Source organism: Nuphar pumila, chromosome 6 (assembly GCF_984573655.1).
Source record: "Nuphar pumila chromosome 6, dmNupPumi1.hap1.1, whole genome shotgun sequence".
NCBI classification, from domain to species: domain Eukaryota; kingdom Viridiplantae; phylum Streptophyta; class Magnoliopsida; order Nymphaeales; family Nymphaeaceae; genus Nuphar; species Nuphar pumila.
The window spans coordinates 96,075,703-96,088,245 of record NC_143254.1 but is presented as its reverse complement, the minus strand read 5'-3'; the positions used below and the strand labels follow the sequence as shown (position 1 = coordinate 96,088,245).

Here is a 12,543-nt window from a genome sequence, read left to right as displayed (position 1 = left end):
AGCCAATGGTATGTTGTGTAACTGGTGGGTCTCTTTAACCTTAACTTGTCTTCAAAAAAAATAAAAAAAATTCCCCTAATCCTTTCACCTAAATCTCATGCCATTTACATAGGTAAGTATAGACACACAAGTTTTTACTGATTTAATCAAGAAAGTGTATCAAACCCTTCTGGTTGTGAAGGTGTCTAGTTGAAGACCCAGATCAAATCCCGCTGGCGCACGCTGATCGCGTAAGGCAGGTTGATTGTGAGGCCCCATCCAGGGTTTTCTCTCGCTTCAACCAGGGTTCCCATCATAAGAAAAAATCAAGAAAGTGTGTCATGAAGACCAATATAGTTGTTGAACCAATTGTTAAAGCAGTCAAACCAGTTGGATTAAGAACCCAATTTAGAAAAAGAAAGAGAATAGGTTCAATCAAATGTGCTGCTTCTCTTGCGCACCCATCATTTACTGTTGGGCATCACAGCTGTCATGCTGTATGGGAAAGATGGAGGGTGGTCAGGTGCAGCATCACATAAGAAAATGTACAATGCGATTGCACCTGATCCTGACTCCTTCAAAAAGCATCATTCTACTGTGACCACTTTCAAAAGTGAGGACCTTTCTGCGAATAAAGGTTGGTAAACGCTTTTTGCAAACAGCTAGCTTTATTTACTCTCTCATCTTTTTCTTCCAAGTTTTTATTGGTTTCTTTCTCCTCCCTGTTTCTATTTTCCAAATGAGCTGTTTGCATGTCACAGAAAAGGCTCTCTTTTTTATGGTAAGAAGGCCAAGGTAAACCAATTGGGCTGGTAATGAAGCCTTTTTCTGTGGGATCCACATAAGAAATGAAGCAGTACATGCAAACAAGGAAGTTTTTTCTGCCCAGAAAACTCTCTGCCCTGCCCACCAATGTGTTTAGGCTCTCCACTTCATTTACAATGGAAACAAAGTCCCACAGGGATTGGTTAGACTTTGTTTCCAATGAAACACTGCGCTACGAAAATTGTTACCGTGAAACACAAACACCCCCAAAATATCAATGTTCTCTCTTTAAGACCCTTTATCTAGACTCGACCCATTTAGACTAAACCTTGACACACCTGATAAGTGTTAAGACACTATAACAGCAATTGATCAGTGCATTATCATTTTCTTCCTTTTTTTTTGACAGAGAAAGCTGAGGTTAGGCAGACTCCGACCAGTTATACAACCATACCATTGGGATTCGAACTTGCAACGTTCCAACACAAGGTGACGCTTTGATGTCCCTCGTCTTAAAAATGAACGATATCAAAACAAAGAACAAGATCATTGTGAGCCATTCATTTTAAATCATATGAACGACATAAAAAAAAAAAAGTAGGGCGATGACCATCTCATTCGTACAGGTTTTGGATGCCGTTCATCTTGAGATCAAAAGCATCAAGCACACTCTGACATGATCCCATCTGGCTAACAATTAAGTGCATTATCATATTATCAACTAGTGTCACAAAATTCATGATGTCTTGAATTTATTATAATAAAATTATGATAAATTTTACAAAAAATGATAAGATGATCAAACCTTGTAGTAAATTCAAACATTATTGTTTACAATATATCATTATTTTAGTACAATTTTAACTTTTTATTATTATATTATGTTTTCCTTGTTTTTGTACTACTTTTTAAAGATTAAATATGTCAAGAATTTTTTTGATACTTTAAACGAAAACCACGAAATTTCAACCCATCACAAGATTTTTCTTGCCCTTTCTCGGTGACCATGCTGTCAACGTGAACTCAACAAACCCTCAAAAACTCATGCTGGTCATAGGTCCACAAGTGGGTCGATGTCTCAACCCAAGCTAAAGCAAGTCCAATCCATATGAGCCGAGCCTTGATGCACGACTGGGAACCAGAAAGGTATGCAATTGGGTCTGCGTCAAAATGATCTAGGGTCATAGAGGTTTAGATCCGGTCTGAACCCAATCGGTTTCAGGTCCAAAGTAAACTCAATTTACTCAAGCTTGACCCGAAGGGCATTGATTGTTGCGATTTGGATGCCGTTCATCTTGAGATGAACGGCATTAAGGCATCCATGCGAGTGTAGCTGCGAGGGGACCCCATATCTGATCTGGTCTCCATATTTGATGAAACGTGGTTTGGGTTTAGTCTTGTACCAACCGAGTAAAGATTTAGAATCGCCAACGAAGAGGCAATGCCTTTAAGTCTCTTTTTGGAAGCCGGTGTTTGGATAGGAGATGAGATTGGAGATGAAAATGGGAGATGAGGCCGGAGTTGGCAACATCATCCTCTCGGAAATGTAGTTGAAAATGACCCATCTTCGCTGCCAACACCATTTTCATCTCCCAAAACAGTATTCCCAAACACATGTGGTGATAGTTGGTTTTAATTACACTCAATTTTACCGTCCCCCACTCTCATGTTGGTGACCCCACCTCGGGTTCACCTGGCAGGCCCATTAAGTGACCCATTTCTTGGTGAGACTTCCTCCATCATAAAAACAAAAAAAGAATAAAATATTGTACATTTGAAGTTGTGAAGCACAAAAAAAATGCATTAATGCACAATGCATTTAAGAAATAAAAAAATATTGGCTACCCTCGATTGTACCACAGTTTCTAGTAGAAACAGGGCAAAAAGATTAGGTGCAATATGATTGCACTAATATTTGTGCACTAAGTACTTGATCACCCTCCATCTTGGGCTGATTATCCTCCATCTTGTGGGGCTCAAGCCTGATAGAGGGCAATCAGGTGCTTAATGCACAAACTTTGTTCCATGTGATTGCACCCGATCCCGACTCACAAACAGCTAATTCCATCACATTTTCTTGTTTGCTTTTTGTTTGGGATCAAATCTTATAGATATGATTATGTAGTTTGTTTGGTCAAATACATGTTTTAGATCGTTTGACTGCATTATATACGCAAATTTTTTTAAAGGCTTCAAAATGCAAAAATCTACAATGTGTAAAAATTTTGCAGTTGAGAAAATCATGTTTTTACCTCAAAACTACTTAACTAAAATCATATTAGCTAGTATAAATGGACCATACTAAACCCATATGTGAAGCCAAATTGATGAAATAAAACTCTCATCTATGAGTTTTAGCTAGAGGGTAGGGCACTCTAGAGTGTAGCCAATACTTTCCCTAAGAAACATACATCTTTAAAATTTTAGCAAAAATATCTATGATATATACATATTTATAATGTGAACACAATGTTTAGGGTAATTTATATGTAGGCACTTATGTTAAATGTATGTTTAGGTGCTTCAGGTTTCAAAGATTTTAAGATAAATGTATAAATTCTCAAGAAATGACTTAAATGACTGTCAAGTTAATTTTCATTCAACCAATTCTAGTTAACTCTTAAAAATAACAGTTTCGACCTCTTTTTTTAATTATTGAATGTCACTTTTTTAGCTCCCCAGTATTGTCGTTGGAGTTAAAAGACAAATAAATACTTTTAGAAGGTAAACCGTAAAAGTAACGTAGACTGCCAACAACAAATTTTTTGTTTGTTTTGAACGTATGTATTTTCTTAAATATTTGGACCTTGAAACAGTTAAACATGAATTAAGTATGCATTAGGTGCCTACCTATAAATAAATTAGGAAACACAAATTTATTTTTTTTATGACGAGGAACCCACGCCGAAGCGAGGCAAACCCGGGTGGGGCCCGACGACTACACTGCCTTACGTGGCCCACCTCTAACGACAATACTGGGGAGCTAAAAAAATAATTGGGAAACACAATTCTTATAATAATTGGGAAACACCTGCACCGACCCAGAACCGAAACCCGATGCATTGGGCCGGATTGACGTTTCAATCAACCCAAATCCAGACCCGTATCCATATGTGGGTGTTGTTCCAGTGTCCTGTCCAAAATCCAAATACTTTAATACGGATTAGGTTCTGGAGGATACCCGAAAAAAGACATCCGACCCATTAACAGCCAAACCACGGCACGGAGTGTTCGCCCGCCATTTCAAAAAAATGCAAAGGCTATTATCGGTATTCATAAATATGCAACGTTACCTTTTGGTTTGTCCCGTTTCCCTCTCCTGTGTCTCTGCTCCCCTTTTTGAAGCCCCTCTCTGACACTCCCCCACCCACCCGTCTTCTCTCCTGCGCTCGAGAGAGAGAGAGATGGGTTGCGCACAGTCGAGGATAGATCAGGAGGAGGCGGTGGCGAGGTGCAAGGACCGGAAGCAGAACATGAAGGACGCCGTCTCCCACAGGAACGCCTTCGCCGCTGCCCACTCCGCCTACGCCATGTCTCTCAAGAACGTCGGCGCGGCCCTCAACGACTACGGCCAGGGAGAGGTCCTCGACCCCCGCCCGCCCACCTCCTCCGCCCCAGCCCCCCCCGTCGACCTCCCCCCTCCCCCTCCCCCTCTCCCCGAAGAGTTCACCAGCCACACCTCTCCACCTCCTCCTCCCCCTCCCCTCCATAAGGCCATGAGCATGCCCAATCTCCGCCTCCCCAAGCCCCCTCCCCACCCCGACGGCACCATCCACGAGGAGGACGAGGACGCCGACGCCGATACCGAGGTCTCCGGAGGCAGCCGCGCCACTCCCCGTCCTCCCTCCCCCGTCCCCCAAGCCACCGCCGCCGCCGCCCCGCCCTCTCCCCAGGGTCAGACCAGCCACTGGCCGGATCAGAGCGGCCACTGGCAAGATTTCTTCTTCCCCGACTCCGATCCCTTGACGGGGATGTCCATAGGCGAGCCCCCTCCGCCTCCGGCCCCAGAGGAGGCCCCGCCTCCGCCTCCTCCACCCGTAAACGACGAGGAGAGAAGCTACGCGAAAGCCTCGCGGAAATCGGAGGATCGGAGGAGCAGGTCCGAGGAGGCGGTCGAGAATGTGGAGGAGGCCGCTGCTCCTCCGCCGCCGCCACCCACAAAGGCCTCGAAGAAGCCAAAGCAGAGCACACAGCTGGCGGTCGCGGGGTCGGAGTCCAAGAGGACCAGGGCCGAGAGCGCGAACCTGATCCAGATCCTGCATGATTTGGATGATCAGTTCCTCAAGGCGTCCGAGAGCGGTCAAGCGGTTACGAAGATGCTCGAGGCCCATCGATTGCATTACCATTCGAATTTCGCCGATAATCGAGGTGATTTCTTCAACCCTCCCCCACTCGCCTTCCTGCTTTCATTCCTCTCTGTTTTCAGTTTAGCTCAGATTTGTTGCTGTTCCTTTGTGATTGGTAGTTTTGCTTGTGTCTGTAGCGTGCTGGTTTCTGATTAGACTTCTTTGAGTACAAATTACCCACCTTTCTGCCCTTTTGCGATCCAGGATTGTTTGTAAGCTAGGTATATTGTAGGATTAGTCACTAGTTTTTCACTTCAATTTGTGCAGTTATCTAGATTTTGTGAGTTCTGAACAAATGCAATTCGTTTGCACTGCTTAAATGCTGGTTTCACTATGTTAATTGATTAGGTTTCAACTTCTTTGATTCATTTCAGTGAATCTTGTTTGGTGTCGAGTGGGGATCACTATGGTTACCTTCATACTTAACTGGTGGTATGAAAACTTGAGCAGTTTTCTGATGGTATATGATGGAGTTAATAGGCTCCCGTTATAAAAGAGTTATACTTAGTACGAGCCTCGTGGCAATATTTACATTTCCCATTAATATGGACCATAGTCACAAGGTTAGAGTCACTCCAGGGCATTGTTGAGGACGAGCAACCGAGTGATGTTGATACTGCTATTACTAATATGGTTCTACTTGGTTCTAAGCGTGGAAGATCATTGTGCCTGGTTTGCTGAAGAAGATTCTGAGCAAGCAGTTGATATTGGTACATGGTATGCTACCATGAGTTGGCAAGGCTTAGTTTTGGTTGTTAACCCTATGGAACTGTGTAGATTTGAATATGCAGAGCTCTATACTTTTACAACTAGGCATTCGTAAACAACGGATGCATCCTACTTCTGTAGAAGTCTATAGGATCTATTATTTAGGATAATTTTTGGTAGTTTCGTCCCCTAACTCCGATGACGGGAAACAAGTCATTTGCCCAAGAGGTGGTTGTTAACAACCTGTCCATCAGAGTTTTGTACCAATCCATCATCTCCCTTGATGAACACAGCGGGTCGAATGAGTACGTCAGATATTATTTAACTGAAGACTCATTCTATATGCTCTGGTTTTTCAACTCACTTGAGCATCTTGCTTGTGAAGGCGAACATCATCATTATGTCATTTCAACAATATGCCATTGCACGTTTCGAGGTTACCACAGACCTCTCATCCTATTCATCGTAGTACAAACATATCATACTTGTCTAGTGTCTAAAAATACAATCACTATGAGAAGGGCCAACTTACTTGTGAGGGTGAAAACATTACCATGCCTTTCATGTTTGTTAAGACGTGGTATGTTTTACGTCTTTCTTGGTCTGCATATGCTTAACTAAACATAGTAGAATAAATACTTGGCATCCCAAAAGAGGCCTACTTAAGTGTACTTGCTGAATGACCTTATCCTACTGCTGACCTGTGCTGGTCCTGAGTTCTGTGAAGTACAGAAATTGTGGTGCAAGAGTTTTACTATTTTTCTCTTATTTTCCACTAGTCAGCTATACTATTTTGCATTTATCCCCAGAGCAGTCCACCTAAAACTTGTACAATTCCTCATGAGTACATTGTGCGCATTAAGTATCCAATGGGCAATCTGTGGATTCATCTGAAGCAGAAACCTTTCCCTGTGGTTGTTATTATTTCTCCAGGTGTTGCAGATAATGTAGTCACTAATCATCTTATTTTCTCAAGCATGTGTTTTTATTTTGTAATATCTGAAGTTTGAACTGGTATAAACAAATATCAAGAAATCAACCTAATAATTTATCTGATATATTTCTCCAACTGGTGCTGGTTGCTGGATGGTAGAAGTGGTGCCATCTATTTTTTCCAAATGATCTCGATTTTGAATCTGTTTGTATTAGTGGAATTATAGATCTTCTCTACTTAAAATACATTTTTTGATCTAGTCTAACACATCATGCTTTATACAGGACACATTGATCATTCTGCACAAGTCATGCATGTTATCACATGGAACCGGTCATTCAAAGGAATCCATAACCCTGATGACAAAAAGGACACATTTGATGCAGAAGATTCTGAAACTCATGCAACTGTGCTTGATCAGTTGCTTGCATGGGAAAAGAAACTTTATGATGAAGTAAAGGTGGGCATCAAAATCTCTTCATTGCTTAGATTGGCATGTTCTCTTTGCTTGGCTTCCTGTTGCTATGAAATTCATCATCCATGACAAAATTTTGAATTCTTGGAACTTCAAATTCGTTTTAGTTAATTTAAGTGAAACAAACATGTGTCTTTGACTCTAATTTCTCAATGAGTATAACTGAATCTATAAGATCTACATTAACAAAGATCTTCAAGATTTCAACTTTTTCTTTGGTGATGTTTTGCCCCTGGAAAAGTGAAAAAAAGGATAGAAAACAACCATGTGTCTTTGGCTCTAATTTCTCAATGGGTATAACTGCATCTATAAGATCTAGATTAACAAAGATCTTCATTATTTTGACTTTTTCTTTGTTGATGTTTTGCCTTTGGAAAAGTGAAAAAGTATAAAAAATTTCAAGGGTTTTCCTAGGTTCTCAAATTTATAGAGATTTGGAGAAGTCATTTAAATTCAATTCAATTCACTCCCAACATTTATCATATTCTTACTAGAACTTTCCGCTCCCTCTTTTTTTTTCCAAAAATCATAGAAATGGCATTGGCAATAATATTTTGAGAACAGGTTTGGTTATTAAGGTTAGTTGTCATGACTGAAGCTAAGTCCACTTTGTGTGCATGCGTGGTATACAGGTTCATAATTTTTATGGTACTTATGACATGGTTCAGATTCATGAACTGCCTATAGATCACCTGATTAAAAAATCAGTCACAATATTGGTTCTTTTGGGCACATTGTCTTGGCTGATAGTCTTCCAGTTCCAGTGGATATTTTTATGTATCTCTTATTTGGTTTATTGGCAAGTTCCATGCTTATTGCTTAGATCATGTGGAGTTGTTGATATCTTCGAAATCTTTCACTTATTCAAATTGTGGCCTTCAGGCAGGTGAGACTATGAAAATTGAGTATCAAAGGAAGATGGCTTCGCTAAATAAGCAAAAGAAACGTGGTGTTAGTTCTGAGGCACTTGAAAGAACTAAAGCTGCTGTAAGTCATCTACACACAAGATACATTGTCGATATGCAATCCATGGATTCCACTGTCTCAGAGATTTACCGCTTGCGTGATGAACTGCTCTATCCAAAACTTGTGGAGCTTGTTAATGGGTAAGTTGCAATCAATCAAGAAAATACAGATATGCACACTTATGTTTGCATTGTTGACTTTTTTCTTGATGGAAAACTTTGATATCCATCTCTATGAACCATCAAATATATTTGTTTTTAATTTTTTATCTTGCTACCTGTTTCTATTTATGAATGTTTCTGCTTTTATTTTTCCTTCTCTTTTGCTGTTTGCTTTCATTTGAACATGTTAACTTCCTGTGGCAAGGATGCTGCCATTTGTAACTGTACGCCCACATGCAAATTGTGTTACCTTCTATAGATCATTCAACTCATATTCTTTCTTGGAAGATGTGCTTTAGATCATGTATTCTGCATGATTCTTGTTCTTTATCTAAGCCAAGGAATTGAACTTAATTCAAACATAGGAGCAGTCCAGGACAAGGTGACCAGTCATCACTTATAGGGATAAGGGTGGTGCACTTTGATAGGCTCTCATGTGGCAAATTTTGTCAGTAGCACTCGTTGACATTGTGTATTCTGTAGTTCCCGCTAAACATTTCACCTAGCAGTTTTTTAACACCATGTCCATATCTTCAACCATTTTTTACCTCTTCCAGGTTTCTGAACCTAAATGGTAAAACTTTTAGATGTTGATCCCATGTTCTGATTGACCCTGTGACTGTTGTAAGGTATAGCAGACCTGGACTTTACATTATCATGTATACTTTTATGTGACTCATCTGCCTTTTCCATAGCAAATTGAATGATATGATAAGACTGGTGAGTGTGATTGATACTTTGTCTACGTATAAGGAATCTCCTTCTGAGTATGTAGAAGATAGCATACACCAACACAACTGCATAACACTGTCAATGTGAAATAGCGTGAGGCTTCCCCAGTACATCTGCAGTCAGGATGATGTAGTTATGTATTTGTAGTTACAAGTTAGAACTTGGAAAAGAGGTTGTGATGGTCAACTGTTGTTCTGATTCAATCCTTGTTGATTACTTACTGGACATTTGGGTGGATTATAGCTCACTATGATGGAAATTACTTTTTCTGCACAAATAGATAATGTCCCTGACACATTAGTTTCTTTGTAACAGTAATGGGTCTTGCCTCCTTGAGTCATGCCTCGCAATGCCTTCCAGGTGTCTCAGGATACCTTCTTTAATATTCAAAATTTTGTTTTACCAGTATTTCTGTTATTTCTTATGCTGTATATGCTCTTGTGCCAAAATCCTTGTGTTTAAAGACAGTATAGGATATCTTTGTAGCTGTCAATGTTTTTCACCTGTTTACCAAAGTTGGTAAGTTCTCCCTCACATCATGTTTCTGAGTTGTGTTTCTTATATCAATACCCTAGTGGCACCATGGGCGAGTTGCATTTTAGCGTCTATCATTATAAGGATGTCTTGAACCCTTGGCTTTGCTTCTCAGTGATAGCCTTCATACTTGAGGATGTGAGTTGCATTTTAGCGTTTATGATTATAAGAATGTCTCAGTGACAGCTTTCATACTTGAGGATCAGCATATTGTTGAGAAGTGAAGTTTTTTAGTTGCTATTTTTGGTCTGGTCTTTCTTCTATTGCTCTCATGTAACTAGAGCTTGGTTTACGAAACAAAAGAAACTTTTTGTACAGTATACACATTTGTTTTTGCTGATAGATATTGTTTCTTATATCTGAATCACCTGTGTCCCAAATTAGGGTCTTAATTTATTGTTTCCACCCTATGTCACAGGGACTTGGCAAACCGGGTGCCGCACCCGTGTCGACGCGACGCGGGTGCGGCACCCAGTGCGGTCAACCCGACCCTGGGTGCGTTGACCGCAACTAGGGTCATTTGTGTCCAATTTTTATAAACAACAACAACAACAACAACTACACCTTCATCCCAAAACAATTGGGGTCGGCGATATGAACCAACAAAGAAAATCATTATGGGTCTTCCACATGAATCCTTCTCCTCCATTCATTTCTATCCAATGCCATGTCCTCGGTGAGGTTCAAAGCATTCATATCATTTCTTATCACCTCCATCCATGTCTTCCTAGGCCTACCCCGACCTCTTTTAACTAATATATTTTCCCATTTCTCCATTCTTCTAACTGGAGCATCATTAGGCCTTCGTCGAATATGTCCAAACCACCGTAAACGATTCTCTCTCATCTTAACGTATCTCCTCGTTCCGAATCTTATCTTTTATTGTATTTTCACACATCCATCTCAGCATACGCATCTCAGTTACACTCATTTTTTGAATATGATGTCTCTTGGCAGCCCAACATTTCGTACTATATAGTAAAGCGGGCCTAATAGTCGTCCTATAAAACTTTTCCTTCAACCGCAATGGCATTCTACGATCGCACAACACTCCAGTTGCACTCTTCTATTTCATCCACCCAACCTTTATCCTATGATTTACATCTCCATCAATTTCCCGATAGATCCCAAATATTTGAAAGAATCATCCACCGGTATTTTGTGCTCACCAAGCTTCACTACACTCTCATCACTACTTCGTTGCTTACTAAATCGACATTCCATGTATTCTGTCTTACTCTTACTCAACTTAAAACCTCTTGCTTCCAATGTCTGTGTCCAATTTTTATATTAAAAAAAAACTGCAAGGGGGGGAGCCCCCGGATCCCCCTTTCTGCAAGGGCAAAAACTCTAAATCAGGCTTTACAACTCATCAGCTCGACCCCTCCCCTGCACAAATTTTATATATATATATATATATATATATATATATATATATATATATATATATATATATATTTTGCCGCACCCCGCACCCAAGTTTTTTGAAAGTGCCGCACTCCCGTGCCCACACCCACACCCACACCCGCACCCATGTGACATAGTTTCCACCGTGTTGAAGTTTCAAGCAACCAAATTTATATGCACTTGTGATTCATATCTATATGAACGATTTGATTTCTTATTTGCTTTATAACTGATTGTCAAATTCTTAGTAGTCAATTGTTGCATTAATTCTGTTTGCTAAAGTGATTCTGTACCTGATATCAACTAAAACTAACTGTCCTGAGTTTCCACTAGTGGTGAAACCATATTAACTTAACAAGTAGTTTCTGGCCACCTGACACGCTGCAACTTCTGTATCAGGATGGCTACTATGTGGGAGACCATGCATGCCAGTCACGTTAATCAGAAGAGGACTGTTAATAACTTCAGGCTCCTTGACATATCGAATGCTTGCAAAGAAACGATGGAATCACACCATAAACGTACAGAACAGCTGTGCAATGTTACGAGTGACTGGGGCTTGGAATTCCAGAAGCTGGTGCAACATCAGAAAGAATATATCCAAACACTGAACAATTGGTTGCGGCTTAGCTTAATTCCCATAGAAAGCAGCTTGAAGGAGAAAGTTTCCTCACCACCAAGGGTTGTCGATCCTCCCATTAAGAACCTCCTTAAAGAATGGAACGATGAACTTGAGCATCTGCCTGATGATGTGACCAAGAATGCCATAACAAGCTTCTCTGCAGTTGTAAAAGCTATATTTGTACAGCAACAGGAGGAGCTGAACCAGAGGCATAAGTGTGAGGATGCTAAGAGGGACTACGACAAGAAGCTTCGGAGTTACCACGAGTGGCTAGAGAGGTACAAGCAGAAAAAACAACACGAGGAGGATGTCGATCCCGACAGGGCTGAGGGCAGCAGTGACAAGGATCCTGTTGTGGAAGAGAAGGATTATCAAGTTCAACTTAGCAAGAAAAGGTGGGAGGAAGAGCTGGAATTATACCAGAAGCTCTGCAAACAAACAAGGGAAAAGTCATTGGGTAGTCTGAAGACGGGCTTGCCTGCACTCTTTAACGCCATGGTTGAATTTTCCAACTCATGTTATGAGTCGTACAAGAAGCTGTCGTGCTCTATCCCATCACCCCAGACCACAGAGAAGTCTGCCTGAAGATCTTGTGCAATTTGTTGTACAAGTCACGGTGTTCTCTTGCAGTCTTCTGTGAGTTGCCGATTGGATGTATGGTTAGTGATGACTGTGTTTATATGTTTATACATCTTGTTTGCCTTGATGGCTGAGTGCTTGTTTCGAGACATTTTGCTTATTTGTATTCTCTATCGACGTTTGTTATAAGTAAAATTTTCCAACCTAACATTTTTTTCCTGACGTCTTTAATCTGCTTGTGAATTTGCTTGATCATTCTGTTTAGCCATGAGAGAAATCAGGGCAGTGGTCTTGCATTGATGAGACTTTGTGTGTGTGTATATATCATGAGGGAA

The 12,543-nt window shown here is 40.7% G+C and overlaps 1 protein-coding gene across 1 annotated transcript; it reads left to right on the top strand.

Moving 5' to 3' along the window:
• The first annotated feature begins 4,143 nt into the window (after nucleotides 1-4,143).
• Nucleotides 4,144-12,416, top strand: LOC149835284 (protein ALTERED PHOSPHATE STARVATION RESPONSE 1-like). Its single transcript, XM_090010487.1, has 4 exons — nucleotides 4,144-5,112; nucleotides 7,017-7,192; nucleotides 8,090-8,313; nucleotides 11,407-12,416. Exons 1-4 carry the CDS (start codon nucleotides 4,149-4,151, stop codon nucleotides 12,212-12,214), a joined length of 2,172 nt encoding a protein of 723 aa, XP_089866613.1. The 5' UTR covers nucleotides 4,144-4,148; the 3' UTR covers nucleotides 12,215-12,416.
• The last annotated feature ends 127 nt before the right edge of the window (nucleotides 12,417-12,543 follow it).

Bases quoted from the DNA above. Each gene is read 5' to 3' on its own strand.
- LOC149835284 (XM_090010487.1), top strand. From the start codon at position 4,149: ATGGGTTGCGCACAGTCGAGGATAGATCAGGAGGAGGCGGTGGCGAGG. The intron at 7,193-8,089 runs GTGGGCATCAAA...TGTGGCCTTCAG, and splicing joins AACTTTATGATGAAGTAAAG to GCAGGTGAGACTATGAAAAT. The intron at 8,314-11,406 runs GTAAGTTGCAAT...CTTCTGTATCAG, and splicing joins CTTGTGGAGCTTGTTAATGG to GATGGCTACTATGTGGGAGA.